This window comes from Schistocerca gregaria, chromosome X (assembly GCF_023897955.1).
Source record: "Schistocerca gregaria isolate iqSchGreg1 chromosome X, iqSchGreg1.2, whole genome shotgun sequence".
Classification (NCBI taxonomy): domain Eukaryota; kingdom Metazoa; phylum Arthropoda; class Insecta; order Orthoptera; family Acrididae; genus Schistocerca; species Schistocerca gregaria.
The window spans coordinates 649,638,135-649,661,683 of record NC_064931.1 but is presented as its reverse complement, the minus strand read 5'-3'; the positions used below and the strand labels follow the sequence as shown (position 1 = coordinate 649,661,683).

Genomic DNA, 23,549 nt, shown 5'->3' with positions numbered 1-23,549 from the left:
AAAGATCTGCATATTGGGTGACACACAGGGCTTAATGTCACAGCTGTAACCCATTATCTACACCTTTCCTGGGAGTGTGGTCCCTCAGAAACTATAATAAATGCTGCCATGTCAACTCATCCTATCTATGGACTACTACTATATAGGGTTAATGAATTGAAACCATCAACCCTCACTGTTCCAGGTTGGCATGTAGGTCTTCACGTGACTGTAACATCATAGAAAGTACTGTTGAAAGATATTGCCCTGACATTTGTTTAAACTTCTATGGGGAGTAGAAGAAGTACACACAAGTAATCCTCAAAGCTGAGTGGAGTCCACACTCATGATGAGGAATGAGCCACTCCACGCCTTTTGCAGTTCTGCCATCTCTTCAAACTACTGATCTTTCCCAATAAGAATTGAAGTTTCCTCAATAGAAATGTCTCACCATCCATCCATAGTTTGTACTAACTACATACTACAGCAAATAGGGTTCTCCACACTGACACCGCTGCCTTGCTTCATATAGCATAGCCATAGTTGGGAACATCGTAGGGCTGTGCTGGTCAGTCTCACAGTAAGAGTTCTGACCTTGAAGCGATTGGGGTAGGGGGGGGGGGGGGGGGAATCTCACAACTGCTGGTCTGTGTAGCTGAGTGTCTTCAAGGGCGACTGTCCAGCCTTTTGTCACCCACAGGCCACTCTCTCCATGGGCACAACCTGACATAGTGAGTGTTGCTCAGAGTCTTACTACCCCAAAGAGGTGTGGTGAAGGGGGGGGGGGGGGGGGCCACATACTCTTTATCATTTGAAGAGAGTATGCAGTTGAGTCACCAGCAATGATATCCCTGTGTTCTCAAGAGGGTGGTTTGGGTTGGGGGGGGGGGGTGGTACTACAATGCTACAACTTTGCAGGTATATGGCAATCCAGTAACGTAGGAATGGCTACATGTTGGGTTTTGGGTCTGGCAGGTAATCTGCTTGAAGTGTTAGAATGGTTTGCACCCTAACAGGTGTTTAAATACTGTGCTGAGTACCCCTTCCCTGCTCAATTTGCACTTTGAAGAAATTTGGAAATGGTTGGAGGTAATACATGGACAAGGACCAAAAGATGTTAACAAATGTAGGAAATAATGTAAGGGTTTACAAGAATAACTCAAGATGAGACCAAAGTGAGAGCCAGGTCATCATCAGGAGAACAGACAAAGACAGAGTGACTGAAGAAATTTAATTGAAGGTGGTGGGAATTACAATACAGAAAAGTGCAATGGACTGGGACCTGTTCCTTGCCATATGTGTAACCATAGAAGATTCGTGGATCCCTCGGGGTATAAATAGTGCAACATTTAAGTATTTTAATCAATCAATGCTGTAGCTACTCGACATTGTGCCACAATCACAGGTCTTTGTCCCTAACAGCACTACACTATAATATGCTATGTCCTGGACGTAGTTCTAATAACTCTCTCACCGTAACCCTCAGAAAAAGTTTTCATAACATGAGGAGAAAGCCCGACAAGTGCCCCATAATTACACACACCACCACCACCACCACGTCAAAATTTGAATTTTTAGGTGAAATATCAACCTTCTGAAATTAAAACAGGTGCGAGGCAGGGGTATGAACTGCCTCCATTATTATTCAATTAAGTTTACAAGGACGTAGTATAAGAATGGAGAAAAACAACACAAGAAGAGGGAATAAGTAAAGTGAAACACAGAAGAAGGGAAGGGAACCTTGAAACTAAGTGCTTAGCTTTTGCTGATATTTGGCAATCTTAGTAGAGACCCTATAAGATGCAACAAAGCACAGACCCATTCCCTGTGAGGTAGCACTAAAAGCTATATATACACTAGTGGAAATGGAAAAAAGAACACATTGACACCGGTGTGTCAGACCCACCATACTTGCTGCGGACACTGCGAGAGGGCTGTACAAGCAATGATCACACGCACGGCACAGCGGACACACCAGGAACCGCGGTGTTGGCCGTCGAATGGCGCTAGCTGCGCAGCATTTGTGCACCGCTGCCGTCAGTGTCAGCCAGTTTGCCGTGGCATACGGAGCTCCATCGCAGTCTTTAACACTGGTAGCATGGCACGACAGCGTGGATGTGAACCGTATGTGCAGTTGACGGACTTTGAGTGAGGGCGTATAGTGGGCATGCGGGAGGCCGGGTGGACGTACCGCCGAATTGCTCAACACGTGGGGCGTGAGGTCTCCACAGTACATCGATGTTGTCGCCAGTGGTCGGCGGAAGGTGCACGTGCCCGTCGACCTGGGACCGGACCGCAGCGACGCACGGATGCACGCCAAGACCGTAGGATCCTATGCAGTGCCGTAGGGGACCGCACCGCCACTTCCCAGCAAATTAGGGACACTGTTGCTCCTGGGGTATCGGCGAGGACCATTCGCAACCGTCTCCATGAAGCTGGGCTACGGTCCCGCACACCGTTAGGCCGTCTTCCGCTCACGCCCCAACATCGTGCAGCCCGTCTCCAGTGGTGTCGTGACAGGCATGAATGGAGGGACGAATGGAGACGTGTCGTTTTCAGCAATGAGAGTTGCTTCTGCCTTGGTGCCAATGATGGTCGTATGCGTGTTTGGCGCCGTGCAGGTGAGCGCCGCAATCAGGACTGCATACGACCGAGACACACAGGGCCAACACCCGGCATCATGGTGTGGGGAGCGATCTCCTACACTGGCCGTACACCTCTGGTGATCGTCGAGGGGACACTGAATAGTGCCGTCATCGAACCCATCGTTCTACCATTCCTAGACCGGCAAGGGAACTTGCTGTTCCAACAGGACAATGCACGTCCGCATGTATCCCGTGCCACCCAATGTGCTCTAGAAGGTGTAAGTCAACTACCCTGGCCAGCAAGATCTCCGGATCTGTCCCCCACTGAGCATGTTTGGGACTGGATGAAGCGTCGTCTCACGCGGTCTGCACGTCCAGCACGAACGCTGGTCCAACTGAGGCGCCAGGTGGAAATGGCATGGCAAGCCGTTCCACAGGACTACATCCAGCATCTCTACGATCGTGTCCATGGGAGAATAGCAGCCTGCATTGCTGCGAAAGGTGGATATACACTGTACTAGTGCCGACATTGTGCATGCTCTGTTGCCTGTGTGTATGTGCCTGTGGTTCTGTCAGTGTGATCATGTGATGTATCTGACCCCAGGAATGTGTCAATAAAGTTTCCCCTTCCTGGGACAATGAATTCACGGTGTTCTTATTTCAATTTCCAGGAGTGTATATATATGATCAACATTAAAGGTGAACCAAAATGTATAGAATCAAAACACGGAAAAATAGAATCAAAATATGGAAAAATAGAGTCCCACAATTTACATACTTGGGATGTAAATGCCATTCCACATCACAAAGAATATGTACCAGGAACATCCTCATCTATTAACAAAAACTGACACATTATAATACGACGATCAAAACCAGGTGTCTTTCCACCTCAGAATATCTGACCATAGACACAACAAAACAGTTAAATAGCTTCAAAAAAAAGGAAGAAGAAAAATTTTGGGCTCAAAGTATGAAAATGTGTTTGGAAACTGAGAAGCAACAAGAAGATGAACAAAACTTCGAAAACCCAAATTTCATGGTTTGTAGAAGTTAAGAAAGAGCTTTAGGAGATCAAAATAACAAAGATTTAGAAAACAGACATGAATTTAGGGAAAAGCTACAACAGGTTTTTGAGAAAAAAAATACAAAAGAAAGAGGGACAAGGACAAAAGAAATATGGTAAAATGGATAGCAAGAATTAAGAAAGCATGACAAAAAAGAGGAAAAGAATGTGCTGACATAAATCAGCTGTTTGACATGGTCCTAAGTTGGTCAAATTCTAACAACAATAAAAAGAGAAATAATTAATTAATTCTGATCAGTTACACCAGGACAATGACATATCAGACGGTGCTTGTTCAGTCAACACAACTGCATTACAAACTCAGAGGTGTTCTTAGAATTTTGTTGTGGTTGCCTTCAGTTCCATAAGAGGAGGAAAACAATTACATTATGTATACCAGTTATTTGACAAGCTTTAAACCAATGGGTACAACTACATTCACATCATGAAAAGAGCACAGCTAATGAAGGCCCAAAGAGCTGAAAATTCTGTCATTGCTTTTATAGCAGCTAAAACAGAAAAAGACAGATCAATTACAAAGTCAAAGATAACAGCAGTTTCAATTTATATGAAAAATGACCCACTTGCAATCAAAAAGTTTAACAACAGTAAACTCCAATATGTTTGATGCAGTATAAACATTGTTAGCCACGAATCTATGGGGACCTTATCTCTCATAATCTTGCATCAGCATATTCACATATCTTCATTGCAGTAAAAGTGGGTATAATTCTAATCCACTGAATGGCTCAATTTATTATTCATTTCAGAGAAAATAAGAGATTTGCATATACTATTTGTGTAATAAGACCTTGATATGAACCTCTCCTCAGCCATTTTTTTTTATGACAGTACTAGTTGCTGTAAAATACATGCAATTTACAGAACACATATTCATTAAAATACTTAGCAATAAGTAAAACTTGGACCCATGAAAGTATGAGTGCTGTGAGCTGATCACTAAACTAATTGTTAAATACAGGACCCGTATAGTGGCCATCATTTCAGTAGCATATCAGACAATAAAATTTATAATGAAGTTATGTGAAGAATTAATTTCAGTATCACAACAACAAACTCTGTAGTCACTTTAGTGAGAACAATGTTTATTGTTGAAACTGATCCCAACTACAAGAGATTGTTGGTTTCATGTTCACCTTGAGGATTTCTTTTGCAACATTCATTATGTAAACTTATTGTTTATGTCATACACGTATAGACAGACAGACAGACATCCACACAGAGTAATTTCTTATGTGATGCAAAACTGACCCTAGGATCTAACAGTATGAACTGATGTTAAAAAATTGTGATAGTTTAGCATAATGGAAAGTAATATCTGGACAACCTCCACTCATTCCAGGTCTGCCTGCCCACCTGTAGCATCACATTTATATTCCCAGATGTAGTTATGGGGGTGTTGCAAATCAAAAAGCTCATTCATCATTATATACTTTAGACATTCGTGTCAGTATTTTGACTTCCTTTTCACATGCTTTGGTCTCTTCTTTACACCTTTTCGAGCTCACTTTTTCGGTCATTTGCATGGTTTTCTCGCACAGTTCGCTTTCTTAATTTGAGAATTTATATCAATTGTAGATCAAGGAATCTCTCTGTGGAAGTTCGCATTTTGTATCAGTGCAGTGTTGTTTTCTTTTCACTTGTCTTCCTCTGTTTTGGGTGTACAGTCAATGACAGCATTCTAAAGAAAATATGTTTTAAGTGTTATCTAATTGTAATGTTTACAGTATACCAACTGATGATGCTTTTTTAATAAACTAAATTAATTAGAGGGGGGAGGGAGGGGAGGGGAGGGAGGGGAGGGGAGGGAGGGAGGGAGGGAGGGGAGGGAGGGAGGGAGGGGAGGGAGGGAGGGTGGGTGGGTGCTTTTCAGTTTGTAGTTTGCTTATGTCAGCAAAACATAAATAACAGCAACAGCTGCTGAAGAGGAGAGTCATCCTAATTTTGTACCCTGCTCTTAATTTATGGTATTGGGTTGCAGATGTTGCGCATCCAATTGTTATTTGTAACTACACTTTAGTCCTTTAGCATTAGTTACAAAACTGGGAATAAAACTCGTTTCCTTGTTCTTTCAGCGTATCAGCCATCCACCAACTCAGTGTCACACCTCTAATGCGCAAGCTGAGCTCACCGAGTCAAGAAACAGATTAATACTTCATCATTTTGATTAAATATTCTGAAGGATTCTCATTTAAAGTGTGACCCCAAGTTAGTGAAGTTAAGATTTGAGCCCAGGAAGGTTGTTCAACATGAAGGTATAACAGATCTCATCCTTTTTGTTGCCAATTATTTGTTTTCGCCATCACTACGTCGGTGAGAGAAGACTGAATGTAGCACCTCACTAGCTCAGTGATAACACTGTCACTTTGTGAAGCGAAGGCTAAGTTAGCAACTGGTTCCATTCTCACAGTCTCACTGAAGACCAAGTACACTCCACCAGCTTTTTACCTAATCTCTGACCAGGCTACAAGCCCCTAGACAGAAAATCAGGAGGCAAATTTTTAGTAAACGTCTCCATCATAAGACTTCTTGCAACTTCTATTTAGTACTGCTAGAACTGAAGGTGAAAAATTTATGAAATTGCAGAATTTTACACTTATCAGTACCTGTCACTTTTCTGCTTCTGCTGATATAGTTTTCAATTTTTGTGAATACATAATTTGAGTGATTAATGGGAGGCACTGAGTAATTTGTCAACCAGATTTCCTTATGTGCCTACTCCCAATGCCAACCGGATTTCCATACTTTTGTAGTAGTCCTAAAATTCTACTGGGGTATGACACAAGATTACCTGTAGGTTTAGATCTTTCGGGGGTTTAAAGCACACAGATTTCACTAATTCATGAAGTTGCGGGCATGCTGCTCATACAGATACTTTTATTAAAACAAAAATGTACCTCCATCATAAGATTATAATGGTAAGCTGTAATTCATTTGCTACAGCATCTTTTGTTAGCTTATTGAACATAGCAGATAAGCTCAAGAAATCAACAATATACCATTTCACATTACCTACAAGAGACTGACAATGCTCACGTAGGTTTTCAATCCCTAGCTTGCAGTCCATTTTTGTCCAGAAATGAATTTTCTTGATGGCTGTTTCTCTTAGATTGCACCTGCGAAGTGTCTCAATTGTTGGCAACAAATGCCAGCTGCAATGGACACATCCTGTGAAACAATTCATAGTATGCACCACACTGTGCCACTGGATGGATAGCATTATCTTTGTGGATGGACACTGGCTTTTGCTTGAGGGAGACTGTTTTGTTAGAGCATAGCCATTAATTTCCATTTTATGACATTAGTACAGAGGCATCATATCTTATCACCAGTAACAATATTGGTTAGGAGTTCTCAATAAGCTAACTGATGACATGCAAGCAAACGTGAAGAGATGGCCAACTAAACATTTTGTTGCTCTGAATTAAGAGCAAGCAACAGCCAAACACCCACTGAATGTAAATGTCACACAAAAGTTAAAATAGTTGCAATTCATCAAATCTGCCAGTTATCAGCTATTCCAATTGGACAAAAACTTTTAAATGTTCTTCTTTAAAGCATGTCAGTCTTCCTGAATGAGAAGACTCATTCACATCTAAACATTGCTCCTTGATATGAGAACACCATCTGCTAATGTGATTTTTGTGATGACAGTAGTCCTACATCTCACATAAAAAATAAAAACTGACAGCTACACTAACAGAAACCAGTGAGTCAACAAACCAAACAAATATGCAATGGGCTTATGCCCCCACAATTCATTTTTCACTATGACTGCAAGTTACAGACTTCACTACTCCTCAAGTTGTAAGCCGCATCAAGCAATGATCACACCCTCTTGTTGCTCATACATTAGGGATGGGAATTTGTCTTTCTTGAGAGCCAATATCACCAAAGATTTGAAAATCTCAAAACATATCAATTGTGTTCAACTGTGTTGTCCTCTCTTGATCAGGTATGTAAATCAAATCAATGTATTACTAGTATAAAAAATACCCCCATCAAGGGATGCAGGTATCTGATTAATCCACAAAGCTACTATCTGCAGCTGTCATAGTCTGAAATATGGTTTTTAAACCTGCAAAATGAACAGTAACAAGCAACAATAACTTGTCTCAATCTTTAAACAGCTGTATTTTCGGTTGATTTGCTGGAACATCCATTCTAAGTTAATAAGAAAACAGTAGTTTATTTATAAAAAGAAATATCCTAGAGCTAAATTCAGTGTCGCTGTATTCAGAAACAAAGGCACTAATTGTTTTTCACTGAATTGCCCTTCCGTGAAATTATCCTATGATTTGTCTTTGCTCCGTACTTGGCATTCAAAAGCATACATGCTTATGTGTGTGTAATGTCGTGATGCAGGTGACATCAGTAATCCCTTCCCTTTCCTTTATTTTCCTTCCCCCTCTGCCCACCTTCAGTTTACTTATAACACAAATTCTTAGCTTCATAAAAAGCAAAGGTGGACAAAACTGTTTTTATACCATGGCCATTAAGACCAAATAAAATAAATAATATAAGATCATAGTTTGTTGAGTTATTAATGAACCCCACAAAATTTTTCTGTATCATAAGTGTTATTTAGTTCACTGATTACTCTCTTATTTTTAACTTTACACCTAGCACATTTAGACATGTGGCCCAAACACATTCACAAGTTCCATCCACAAAGTAAAGAGGTGAATCAGTGCTTCAAATATTGACATACTGAAGGTAAACATGTGCGGGTGCAAAACCAACCAGGTTTCGATTTGAAATAATGTTATATGAAGTACCGTACAATCACAAATACCCTACCATCACCATATAGTGACAGATCCTTTAAAACTACAAATAATATAAATTAAATTTCAGAATTTAGCTGCAATAGGCTTGATTTCACAACCATAACATTAGCATTTCAAATGGCAGCAACAATTACATGCACAGTTTACTTATATTTCAGTCCTCACCATACATCACACTATTCACCTTCATAAAATTTTAATTTTATATGTATATATTTTCACTTAACTTGCTGCTGTGATACTAAGATTTCTTGTAGTTTTAAGTACATGTGCTATATACAAAGAAATTGTTCCCTTGGCACCGAATTATTCAAATAGTTTTATCTGCCTCAATTTGTTTTGTGAGTCGACACATTTTAGTACATTGTATTGTTCGGCTAAATTTTGGTGCGAAAGATACAGTATTATTCTTGCAGCTACACATGTTTGACAGATATAAATTAAGAAATAATCAAACTCCATCAGATTTCAGAGGGTGCAAATCTATTTGACAGTTCTGCCAATTAGGCAATACTGATTACTGATAGCATCAGTCACATGATTACTTGATGATATCAGAGTATTTGATAATCTTTGCTGGCCTCTTTGAAGATGAAATACCTAAATGTATATACCAGTATTTCAGGAACTACTTTATTCGAACTTGAGGATATCAATATCTTCTGACATGACAATCATAACAGAGGAGAGGATGCTCTCATGGAGTGATATGTGGCTCCTGTTTACTGAGATGTAGGGATCAAAGCACTGTTACGAACTGTTGAGGAAAGTGCACTGGTCACTGACATCACCATAAATGCTGACAGTATTTTCACCATAGTTACTAGGAATTTTAGAGTACCAGATACGACAAAAACAAATTTGGGTCTATCCATCAAACAACAATGACAATTGCTGCACCAGACTGACAACAATCAAGATTATTTCTATGATGTAGAAAGGTAAGTTGTTATGAATAAGGAAAGCTTCCATTACACAACAAAGTCCTAAGAAAGTGACCAAATGACATGTTAAGACAACAGGATCAAAGCTCATACTTCTAAAGGTATGAAGCACAAAATTAGCAGAACAGCATGTTTTGCCTGATACAATTTAACCTCCGTTATCAATTTTGGAATCAAGCATGCAGAAATTTAGATTTAAAATCCTATCCATTCAGATGTTCAAGAGACTACAAATAATGAAAAGAAGGTAAAAATCAGAGAATATTTTACATTATATATATATATATATATATATATATATATATATATATATATATATATATATAAAATAGAAAGAAACTTCCACATGGGAAAAATATATTAAAAACAAAGATTCCAAGACTTACCAAGCGGGAAAGCGCTGGTAGATAGGCACAATGAATAAAACACACACACACACACACACACACACACACACACACACACACACACACACACACACACAGAGACAGAATTTGAGCTTTCGCAATCGGCGGCTGCTTCATCAGGAAAGAGGGAAGGAAAATATTGTGTGTGTGTGTGTGAAAACTTCAACACCATTAAGAATAGCTATGACCGACAAACTTTATGTCATGGATTACATACATAACACTACACAAGTAATAAGGATTACAAAACTATACGTGATATCTGTTTAAATAATCCAATATGGTATAAAGCCACCATGTGCTGCAATCAGATCTTCTAAGTGCCATGTCACAGATTTTGAAAGTGTACACACACATCCTTGATCCACATTGTTTTTATGCAAGCCCACAAAACATCAACAGTTATTGCTGGAGGCTAGTGAGAAATAAACTGCTGACTTATTATATCCTATATAGCTACAAAAGAAAATATGTGAGGTCAGTTTGCAAGCAAGGGACTAGTGTATGGTGACAAATACTTTCAGTGCTACAGGAGCAACTAGATAAAACAGCAAGTTGCAGTGTACCATTCTCCTGGATGAAACAGCAGTAGCAAGTTACTTTGACTGTGGTAATTACTAATTTCATGACTAAAGTAATGATAATGCTCAGTCCTAGTCACATTACACTGAAAGTCTGCATCCTATTTCATTGTTTTTTGTTTATTTACTACTACTTTGCCTGTGGACTCTAGCTGATAATTTTCAGCTGGGTGTAATGGGTGCATTATACAATTTTATATACACATCAAATGTACAGTAAAAGGAAACAAGATTTATTTTACAGGCACATGCCAAGTTATTACATATTTTCTATTACAATGTAACAGCTAATATTCAATTTGACATTTAATGCTCACTGGTCCTGTATTTATATTTCTCTGTGTACTTCCTTAATTGATTTTGGTAGCTTATTAAATAATCTTTTGCCTGCTTTATCGGGAGCACTCATTGTCAATTTCAGATTTCGCTGTGTTGTGTAGTAATTCTCCTTTCCTTTTGTTGCGTGGTTACGTATGTATTTATTTAGGAGGTGATTATCACTTCCTCTCACTGCTATAATGTTCTGATGTATATGCAGTGACTACAGTGTCACAATTTTATGGTGTACAACAGCTTGTCAACAAGTTTGTTGGGGTAGTATTTTGGCTATACATCTTATTGCTCTTTTCTGAATTTGAATATTGTATTTAAGCAGCTATCTTCTGCACTTCACCATATTTGAACTGAGTAGGACAGATAAAGGAACACAAATTCATGGTAGTTTGTCTTGAATACTTTATAATTCACAACTTTTGCCATTTTGTGCGCGAGGCAAAATCTGCTGCAGCAGTTATCACTGGACATTGTTATCATATTAGCTAGTTACAAATATAATAATTACCAGAGCACACAAAATTAATATTGCTCATTTACCCTTGAAGACAAAGTGGAAAATGTTGTATATGCAGACACAAGATAAATTTATAAACATCCAGCTTTTTTTCATTTTCAGAAGTATGTAAAATACTGGAAGATTAAAAAACAACAAGATTTTAATTACATATTATAATTTTTGATGTGACATATTCTAATGATTCAAATCTAGAATTAAACATCTACGGGGACAGATCAGTTATACAAGTGCTAGTATACTGATTACTAAGTGTGCTACATAAAAGCACTAGTATCAAGAATAAAGAGACGTTTGTGTTTAGCAGTTTGCAAAAGGTGAATATGTAATCACAGTTCTACTGTAATACCAAAATGATAACAGAATTTTTAAATACCTAAACAAATTTAAAGCATTGGCTATCTTTGTAAATGGAAGAGTATCAAATTAACAACATACATGTTGAAGTGTGGGAGTCATTCATGGATAGCTGTAAAAAAAACTGGCTAAACGATACTCTTCTCCAACTGCTCGATCAGTTGAAAGGGACTGGAACACAATTCTATTTCTGCAATTTCTGTATTTTGCCATTTAAAAATGCTTGTGCATCCATGTCCGTCCATTCACATATGTGCATGCATGCACACCTCTTCTCTCAGCTGATCTATCTATACCACTTACAAAGGAATAATGCAAAGTGCTTTGTGGAATATAGATAATTTAAGGAGCAATAATAAAAACTCACTGAACAGCTTGAGGTCTGGAGTTGTTGACAGTTCATAAACAAGACAGAACTTTTCTAGCTTTTAAATGAATCCTTATTCACAAGTAGGTAACTCTGAGGAAGGCCTCATCCAGAAGCTAATAAACTATAAAGGTTACCAGTCAATATTCACTCAAATTTCACTTGCTAGCTAGAACAGTTTTGACTTTTGGAGATTTACAATTGCCCACATAATGCTTTTTGGCCAATGGCTATGCGAAAACCTTATTTGAGTGAACATCTCCTCAAGGATCCTTCTATGGAATATGTCCGATACAGCCACCAGCCAAGAAGTATTACGGGTTATTGAAAATGACTTAATAGACAACATTGGTATACACACTAAGTGATAACCTAGAAGTCAATGTAATGATCCAACAGAAGCTCTCTGCCAACAACATGGCAAATACACTAAAAAGCACCACTAAGCAATTATTCATACAGGACAAGAAGATATTGGTAGATGTGATGCAAGTGTACAGACAAACAAATGATTACAATTTCACAAAAATTGAATGATTTATTGTAGAGAATGAGATTCACAAACTGAGCATGTCAATAATACACTCCTGGAAATGGAAAAAAGAACACATTGATACCGGTGTGTCAGACCCACCATACTTGCTCCGGACATTGCGAGAGGGCTGTACAAGCAATGATCACACGCACGGCACAGCGGACACACCAGGAACCGCGGAGTTGGCCGTCGAATGGCGCTAGCTGCGCAGCATTTGTGCACCGCCGCCGTCAGTGTCAGCCAGTTTGCCGTGGCATACGGAGCTCCATCGCAGTCTTTAACACTGGTAGCATGCCGCGACAGCGTGGACGTGAACCGTATGTGCAGTTGACGGACTTTGAGCGAGGGCGTATAGTGGGCACGCGGGAGGCCGGGTGGATGTACCGCCGAATTGCTCAACACGTGGGGCGTGAGGTCTCCACAGTACATCGATGTTGTCGCCAGTGGTCGGCGGAAGGTGCACGTGCCCGTCGACCTGGGACCGGACCGCAGCGACGCACGGATGCACGCCAAGACCGTAGGATCCTACGCAGTGCCGTAGGGGACCGCACCACCACTTCCCAGCAAATTAGGGACACTGTTGCTCCTGGGGTATCGGCGAGGACCATTCGCAACCGTCTCCATGAAGCTGGGCTACGGTCCCGCACACCGTTAGGCTGTCTTCCGCTCACGCCCCAACATCGTGCAGCCCGCCTCTAGTGGTGTCGCGACAGGGGTGAATGGAGGGACGAATGGAGACGTGTCGTCTTCAGCGATGAGAGTCGCTTCTGCCTTGGTGCCAATGATGGTCGTATGCGTGTTTGGCGCCGTGCAGGTGAGCGCCACAATCAGGATTGCATACGACCGAGGCACACAGGGCCAACACCCGGCATCATGGTGTGGGGAGCGATCTCCTACACTGGCTGTACACCTCTGGTGATCGTCGAGGGTACACTGAATAGTGCACGGTACATCCAAACCGTCATCGAACCCATCGTTCTACCATTCCTAGACCGGCCAGGGAACTTGCTGTTCCAACAGGACAGTGCACGTCCGCATGTATCCCGTGCCACCCAACGTGCTCTAGAAGGTGTAAGTCAACTACCCTGGCCAGCAAGATCTCTGGATCTGTCCCCCATTGAGCATGTTTGGGACTGGATGAAGCGTCGTCTCACACGGTCTGCACGTCCAGCACGAATTCTGGTCCAACTGAGGCGCCAGGTGGAAATGGCATGGCAAGCCGTTCCACAGGACTACATCCAGCATCTCTATGATCGTGTCCATGGGAGAATAGCAGCCTGCATTGCTGCGAAAGGTGGATATACACTGTACTAGTGCCGACATTGTGCATGCTCTGTTGCCTGTGTCTATGTGCCTGTGGTTCTGTCAGTGTGATCATGTGATGTATCTGACCCTAGGAATGTGTCAATAAAGTTTCCCCTTCCTGGGACAATGAATTCACGGTGTTCTTATTTCAATTTCCAGGAGTGTACATTGGTCCACTTCTGGTCCTTACACAAGCAGTTATTCAGCTTGGCATTGACTGACAGAGGTGTTGGACTTCCTCCCAAGGGATATTGTGTCAAATTCTGTCTAATTGGTACGTTAGACCATCAAGATCCTGAGATTGTTGGAGGGCCCTTCCTGTAATGCTCCAAATTTTCTCAATTGCAGAGAGATTTGGCGACCTTGCTGCTCAAGGTAAGGTATGCAAGCACAAAGATTAACAGTTTAAACTCTCGCCGTGAGTGGGCAGGCATTATCTTGCTGAAACTTAAGCTGAGGATGCCTTACCACAAAGAAAAATAAAACAGGGCGTAGAATGTCATTGATGTACCACCGTGCTGTAAGGGTCCCACGGATGACAACTAAACAGGTCCTGCTAGAAAAAGATATGGCACTCCAGGCCATTTCTCCTTACTGTTAAGCCTTTTGGTGGGTAACAGTCAAGTTGGTATCCCACCAACGTCTGGGACATCTCCAGACACACCTTTACTGGTCATCAAGCCTCAATTTGAAGTGAGACTCATCACTGAAGATAATTTTATTCCATTCACTGTGATATTAGGCTGAAGACTTGTCTGCTGATGCCCCAGAGAGGTGGGCTATAAAACTAAATGTCACCCTACAACCTGGAGAGATAGTGTTTTAAGCCATTCCTTTTTATAGTAAGACCTCTGGTTGTCATCTGCGGCAATATTACAGCACAGCAGTACGTCAGTGATATTCTATGTCCTGTTTTGTTGACCTTATGTCTATCCATCCAAGGCTTCCATTTCAGCAACATAATGCCTGGCCACACAATGCTAGAGTTTCTACTGCTTGTCTTCATGCTCGTCAAACTGTAACTTAATCGTCAAAGTCACCAGATCTCTCTTCAATAGAGAACTTTTGAAACATTATGGGCAATGGCCTCCAACTATTTCAGGATTCTGGCAATCTAACACGAAAAGTTTGGCACAATATCCCTCAGGAGGACATCCAACAACTATCAATTATTGCCAAGCCAACTGCTTGCTTAAGGGCAACAGGTGGATCAACACATTACTGACTTGCTCAGTTTGTGAAGCTCTGTGTCTTGAACAAATCATCCAATTTTTCTCAAATTGTAATCATTTGTTTATCTGTACATGTACATCACATCTTCCGATTTCCATCCTATTCACATAATTTCTTTGTGGTGTCTCCTTTTCTTTTTTTTCAGTGAGATGTTACATTTACTCAAGAAATTATTTAAACAAGACTGAAGTCGTTATATCACTCACTGTGCCCCAGTCAGTCTGCTTAGTATCCTGGTAGTGAGCACATGTAAGAACATAGCTTGCAGCACCTGACGATGATGTCTATGATGGTTTTCAAATTATTGTGAACAAAAATGGAACCATCAATTCAGCTGAAAACAATCACACTAAGAAAACCTCGGAAACTGCACATCATCACTGTTGCTGAATACCATGTCAATTCGGTTTCTACTTTTATCAATTCTATTTCTATTTTTATCAGATTTCTTTCTTTTTCAAAACAAATTTAAAATGAAATTTTAATTGGAAGTCACAGCTCATCTTTTACTTATTTCTTTATTTAACACTCACTATGGACCAAAAACTGATGACAGGGACTATGAAATGTTAGACTGAGCCAAACGTCTATACAGAAAACAATATGGAACATACCATGTCTGGTACGATGATGGATCAATTCTGGCAGCATCTCTCAGTGTTTTCTCTGCTAATCTCTGATTTCCCAAATAATGATAAACTAGTCCCTGTATATAAACAAACAATGACACATAATAAAATAGTGTTGAAATCTCACTAAAATTTTAAGAAGAAATTGTTACAGTTTTGATTCACAATCCAGCATACTGTTACTGACAATTAATACAGGTGCAAGTAAATTTGCAGTGTTAACAATGTGAAAAAAAAATGCTTTACAAATTATGCTCTTTCTCCTATTGATAATGTATTTGAAAACCTAACCTGCAGCAGAACACAATTTAATTAGTAACATAAATCCCAAAAGCTGAACGCTTATAGTCAGAAATTTATAATCTGGCAATCTTGTGGAAGTTGTTTATGACTTGTGGCAGTACTCTTTACAGTAAAACATAGAATGTTCAACTCCATTTCTTTCAATGTTGAATGACAGCATACAATGACACTTTTCCTACAATATCAAAGTAATTAAGTGACAATAATAATAAAAATATATTTAAAATCTAAATCCATACAGAAAATGTCACAGGTTTTGGTTCTCCCCTGTAGAGAAGTACAGAGAGATGCAACAACAAATGATTAAAAACTGAAATCGTCAAGGTTTACATCAAAAGATAGTAAGCGTTGCTGGTCTTTTATTTTGCCATGACCTCAGGCCTTTGGTAAAATAATTTGATTTGGAAACAATGCATACATCCAACATATTGAGAAATATTAGTTCCACTTAACATTTTATACTTTTTCACAGAAATTTTTTTACAAACTTGCATATTTTCTTTGTGCTACATACAACCTTACCTACATCATAAATTTTGTCGTCAGCTTTAAATTCAACAATTACATTGTCATCAACATGTGACTCATAGTTGAGTTTATCAGTTATTAACAGTTCACACACTGAGCAGGACATTAACTCTGAATCATAAGAATCTTGCAGCTGGGTCTCTGACTCGTTTTGGTCATTTCTACCTTAACTACACTTAAACAATTAAGCTTCTTGGCTTTTTCACACCTTTATGCTTGTTAATTATTCCCATCTCTCCTAATTTCCCTGGCGTGCCAGTTGCAATTCTGGATCTTCCTTTCAACCTTCTTTAATTTTAGTATTGGGCATTCTTTAATACTTTCAGGATTTATGTGAGTAACTTGTCTGCAATTTTAAGCAGATATTTCCATTAGCTTTACTGTCAATTCCAAATGCATCAACTCAGTTTCACAATACTGAACCCAGTGACTTGCTGATTGAGGCCCATCAGCTGTGCTTCCTGAAAGAGGTACATCACAGCCACTATTTGGTGAAAGCCTGTGTGGCGAAGTGCTTAGTAAAAAAATAATCTGATTTTTTTTTAATGCAGCTACAATAATGACAGGAGAATTGCCCTTCGACAGGCAATGCCAATAAAGGAAGCCACATGAAAAATTGAAACTGTTTTTCTGGGTGTATCATTGTTCAAGTAACTGTTGAAGCATTGTAGAAAGTTAGAAATGGTTTCAGAATCACATAATCCGGAGGCTGAAGTTCATTTACGCAGTGACATTGGACGGCCATTACAGTCAACCCGCTCTTCATTCACACATCAACAACCTTTAGTAAAAAATGGCTTCTACTGTTGTCCATTATAAAACAGGGTTGGATTTTCTTTAGTACAAAATGTGTGTTTAATGAGGTTGTGAATAACTTGTACAAAAAGAATCACTGTTCATTCAACCACTTTTAATTCCCAACCCTAACTCATACTTGATGCTATATGATACTTTAAATGGACTTTCAGAGAGATACATCCAGTATTGCAATGAGTTGTGAGTGCAGAGCCACAGTTGATAACTTAGCAACTTTTTTTGTCTCTTTCTGAGCTATAGCCCTTGAGAACTTTCTACTGCCAGAGTCATCCACATTGCACATGAAGACCATTGGCAAAGTTTGGATGACATTTTCTTACCCTTTATTGTTTGTCAAAAAAATAATGAAACATAATGCAGGTTGATTGCATTCATAAACTACATTATGAATCAAAACGCACATAACGTGGGTGTAATATTTGGCAATATACAGCAGTGTTGAGTGTTTGTTTCATTCGTAATGTACAAAATATTCTACTACGAACTGATGGAACAGCCGAGCAATGTAGAAACTACACTTCAGGCTTCTGAAAACCTAAGAGGTAAAAGTTCTGAAAACTTCTGGAAAACCACTTCACCTCTTCAACACAAGGCTGTTTCTTCAAATGCTGTCTACCTGGAACCTTAATGCTGTTCTTCACTGGCAGTTCATAAACTAACTGGCAGCAAGCTTTGAGGGTCAAACTACAGAACATTTCTAAAGAAATAACCATGTAATCATGCAGACTGCTCCAGGTGCCTGAAGAATCTAGCTCACAATACAAATTAGACACATTCGACTCAAATGATCAGCCTTATATTTTTTATTTCTGTGCGTGGACACGTGACGCGGCAATGAAAGTACGTACCTGGAGCAGACATGGACGGGTGGGGGGGGAGGGGGGGGGGGGGTCACCCTGAGCTGTAAATAGGGAAATCCATTGAGATAAGTGACTCTGACAAAAGGCTTATTATTATTACACAGAGCCTGTGAATGAGGGTCTCAAATATGGTGAAGCTGGTTGAATGTTCACATGTTACTGTCGTGAGCATCTACAGAAAGAGGTAGGAGGACACTGAAACTACAACTAGAAGGAAAATTGTTGAATGCCAGTGACTCTTCACAGAACATTGGGTTCAGAGGCTTGTCTACTTCTGTAAAGCAGGGCACATGGTGATTTGGGGCATTCCTGCTGAAAAAGCAGAATGCTACTGCACAGACAATGTTTTAGAGCACACTGTTCATCATACATTGTTGAACATGGAGATCCGTAACAGACCACTCCTATGTTCTTACATGTTTATCCACTGACATCGTCAATTAGGATTGCAGTGGGTGCAGAACCATTCGGATTTGACTGTCAATCAATAGACACATGTCGGCTCTCCAGTGAATCATATTTTTGCAACACTAGTCAACGGTCTTTGTCATCTACACAAACACCACCATCGAGGTGAAAGAAACGTGTAGCACGCCATGGATGCAGGTTGGTGGGAGCAGTGTTATGTTATTGGAGACATTCTTCTGCACTTGCATGAGACCTGTGATAGTAATTGAAGACACCCAGACAGCTGCGAATCACCTGCATCCCTTCCTTCATGCCTGATGTCTTCCCTGATAGCGATACCATTTATCATCAGTATAATTTTCCTGGTCTCTGAGCCAGAACCATGATACAGTGGTTTGAGTAGCATTATAGTGACTCATGTTGATGTCTCGGCGATGAAATTTGCCTGATGTAAATCCTATGGAAACCATCTGGGTCAGTATTGGGTGCCAGCAACGCATAAGTGAATCACTCGTGGCATGTCTAAAGAAAATATTGTCTGATTTCAAGCCACATCAGTTTGAATTAAATACTCAAGCTTTCTATGGCAATCTCCACCACCGTCATCACGAGTAAAAAACACCGACTGCATCGGCTGGCATGCTTTTCTGCTTATATACGCACAATAGCATGTCTGGCACCTAAGCTCACATTTGTTGTTGCAACTGAAGTTGTTCTCATGCATTCTAATTTATACTGTTTCTTTTAAATAACACACTCCAAGTATATAGAAGTATGGGACTAGATTTTAGTTTCATCAAACATCATGTGTGTATTTGTGAAGCCATGCTCAGCAACTATTCATTTCTCAAGTTCCTGATTTTTACTGTGCTGTTTGTGTTCTGCAAAGTGATTGGAAACAGTATGGATGGATTGATCAATGTGGTTGCTTCTGTACTCACATGGAATCTTATAAATCAAAGGGATACTGAGGCTGAGATTGTCCTTAGAAGGCTCAGCATCTCTATTTTCTTTAGTGATTGAAAAATAGGTCTTAGGTCTTGTTATTCAGGACACTACCTATTTTGCTAGATGTGGCACTGCTGAAAGGAAGGAGCACAGTAGGTGGATCATCATGCAACTGTTCAACATTTCAATCTTCTCTTTTTTTGAAGAGAATCAACTTTGTACACTATGCGATCAAAAGTATCCGGACACCTGGCCGAAAATGACTTACAAGTTCATGGTGCCCTCCATCAGTAATGCTGGAATAAAATATGGTGTTGGCCCACCCTCAGCCTTGATGACAGCTTACACTCTCGCAGGCATATATTAATCAGATGCTGGAAGGTTTCTTGGGGAATGGCAACCCATTCTTCATGGAGTGCTGCACCGAGGAGAGGTATCAATGTCAGTCAGTGAGCCCTGGCACGAAGTCGGCACTGCAAAACATCCCACAGGTGTTCTATAGGATTCAGGTCAGGACTCTGTGCAGGTTAGTCCATTACAGGAATGTCCTGTAATCACTCCGTCACAGGCCATGCATTACAAACAGGTGCTCGATCGTGTTGAAAGATGCAATTGCCATTCCCCCATTTGTTCTTCAACAGTGGGACACAAGAAGGTGCTTAAAACATCAATGTAGGCCTGTGCTGTGATAGTGCCATGCAAAACAACAAGGTGCAAGCCCTCTCCATGAAAAACACGACCCCACCATAACACCACCGCTGACGAATTTTACTGTTGGCACTACACACACTAGCAGATGACGTTCTCTGGGCATTTGCCATACCCACATTCTGCCATCAGATCGTCACATTGTGTACCGTGATTTGTCATTCCACACAACGTTTTTCCATGTTCAATTGTCCCATGTTTACACTCCTTACACGAAGCGAGGTGTCGTTTGGCATTTACTGGCATGATGTGTGGCTTATGAAGAGCCGCTCGACCATGAAACCCAAGATTTCTCACCTTCCACCTAAGTGGCATAGCATTTGCAGTGGATCCTGATGCAGTTTGGAATCCTGTGTGATGGTCTGGATAGATGTCTGCCTATTACACATTACAACCCTCTTCAACTGTCTGCAGTCTCTGTCAGTTCATGTTTCCACTTCACTATCACATTGGAAACAGTAGACCTAGGGATGATGAGGAGTGTGGAAATCTCATGTACAGACATATGACCCAAGTGACATCCAATCACCTAACCACGTTCGAAATCCACGAGTTCTGGGGAGCGCCCCATTCTCCTCTCTCACGATGTCTAATGTCTACTGAGATCAAAGCTATGGAGTACCTGGCAGTAGGTGGCAGCACAATACACCAATTGTGAAAAATGTATGTTTTTGGTTGTGTCCAGATACTTTTGATCACATAGTGTACCTCCAACCCCATAGCTGTTCTTTTGGAACACATACATAAAGTTTTTAACATTACAATTCAAATGATCCTTGTCCAAAACAGTTTTAGAAATGTATATCAATGAATTTAAATTGGTGCCCTTCTGTACTGGATTGTGAAAACTTCACACACTGAGATGTAAATCAATATGTGCTGACTTCACACACACGCGCGCGCGCACACACACACACACACACACACACACACACACACACACACACACACACACACACACACACACTCTCTCTCTCTCTCTCTCTCTCTCTCTCTCTCTCTCTCTCTCTCTCTCTCTCTCTCTCTCTCTCTCATCTATCTATCTATCTCCCTCTCCCCCTCTCTCCCTCTCTGTCTCAACAATGCATTGGGGTTCAGGTGCATACTGTTTACATGATTGAGAAACTGCTCAAGAACTTCGCCAATATATTGTCAGTCCACAAACAAGTTGTCAACATATACATACCAAGAACATGTTTGAAATAGAACTAAATTTAATGTGCATTCTTCAAAATGCTTCATGAAGAAGTTGGCCACTGCTGGAGACAGTACAGAATCCAATGCCATTTTGTCGATCATTTCATAAAATTTACTGCCATGCACGAAGTCTGTCGTCATTGAAGTTCAACACGTCCTCCACAGGAACTTTTATAAATGGAGACACTATGTACAGGCTGACTAAAATATAGTTTGTGCAAACTCTGATTTCCTTAATTTTGTTACTCAACATCAATTTTTGATGTGATGTTCACAGTTGTCAGCTATGGGCACCATTAACCTGACTCTATATTTGTCTCACCTGTTGGTGGGAGAACCTATAACACCAATGATAGTTCTCAAAAGAAAATCATCTTTATGAATTTTGGATAGGCCATACAGAATTGATGGTCTAGGAGCTTCATCTCCTGAGTGTCCCCCCCCCCTCACCCCCCCCCCCACCCCCCCCCCATGACATTGTCAGTTAAGACCATGACACTTCAGCAGCTCTACCGTTTTGTTGTTATATGACAGTATGGTCACATTTCAGGCATTCACATGTATTATTCTACAACAGCAATGACATGTTGCTCTGACAGCATGTAGTATTAAAAATAACTGCAGTATTTCTCTTGTCAGCTGGAGATCATCACTCTGCAAAGCACAGTACTCCCCCCCCCACCTCCGTCTTGGCTGTACCCTAGATTTGACTTGTGGCAAGTCTTACCTCACTGGCGACATCCTAAGAAGAGATGCTGTACTGTCTGTTCCAATCCATTTACAACATCCACGATAGGTAGAGAAGTAGAAGTGAAAATCAGTCTTCTACTCAGGACCAAAATGGTTTCTTCAGCTAGGTAGCGGACACGATGTACAGATCTGTGATACGAGTTGGTCTTTATGAAAATGCAAGGTGCTAAAATGTCTTTATTTTGTCACCATATTGATGATGTATGGTTTGTGGGTAGCTCAACTGCACTATCATCAGCACCCATACAAAGTCCTAATTTTTTATCACAGTCCAACTTAGTCACTGTCATGAATGATGATGAAATGTGGAAGATAACACAAACACCCAGTCCTTTGGTGGAGAAAATCCCCAACCCAGTGGGGAAGGTGTGTGTGTGTGTGTGTGTGTGTGTGTGTGAGAGAGTGAGAGAGATGGCAAATCATATGAACAGTGAGTGTCAGTATTCAGTTCATACAGTGTACGTCATATCTTTCATTAACGACTGGAAATCTCATCTACCATAAAATATTGTATACTTCAGTCAATCTTGTGTGATGTTTAACCACAGCTAACAGGGGTACAATATCCTTATCTCAACAGCACTGCATAAATTCCAAATTATTCTGCAGTTGTGCATATTTTACCTGTCTTCTGTCACCTAAGAACATAAAGGAGATGCACCCAGTTAAGGAAGGTCTTGGCCTTACAGCCTGTGAGATTTATAACATTCCTTTAGTGTGTGGAGGCAACTATACTGATCAATCTACCCATACCACTAACCACCAAAAACACACTGAAAATCAGGAACCTGAGAAATCAGCAGTTGTTGAGTCCAACTTTACAAATAAAACCATAACGTTTGATGAGACTAAAATCTTACCCAATAATTCTACATACTGGGATTCTGTTATCAAAATGGCAATAGAAATTAGAATGTCAAACTTATGAGGGAATGACAGTATAATCTTACAGGTACATGGAAAAGAGCTCTTGATGCTGAGAGGATGCAGAGAAATTCATTGAATTGTTTACACTCCTATGGCAGTGGTGACGTATCAGCACTTATATTAACATGATCTACGGTAGCACGACACAAGGACGACGTATGTCCAACCAGAAGTCACATATGGGCTACTGAAGGACACTAGAGCAACAGCAACAAACTTCTGTAGAGAGAGAGAGAGAGAGAGAGAGAGAGAGAGAGAGAGAGAGAGAGAGAGACTGAAGGACACTAGAGCAACAGCAACAAACTTCTGTAGAGAGAGAGAGAGAGAGAGAGAGAGAGAGAGAGAGAGAGAGAGAGAGAGAGAGGGGGGGGGGGGACCGCGAGAGGGGGCGGCGGGGGAGAGTGGGGCGGGAGAGAGTGGGGCGGGAGAGAGTGGGGCAACACGCGATCTAGTGT

General features: G+C 40.6%; 1 protein-coding gene across 1 annotated transcript in view; it reads right to left on the bottom strand.

The window, feature by feature from the left end:
- Positions 1–23,549, bottom strand: part of LOC126297636 (tetratricopeptide repeat protein 7B-like) — a gene marked incomplete in the record, with an annotated part of 163,629 nt that overhangs the window by 5,733 nt on the left and 134,347 nt on the right. Inside the window, 1 exon segment of the mRNA XM_049988662.1 lies at positions 15,635–15,726. Within this exon segment, the coding sequence (XP_049844619.1) occupies positions 15,635–15,726 (92 nt within the window).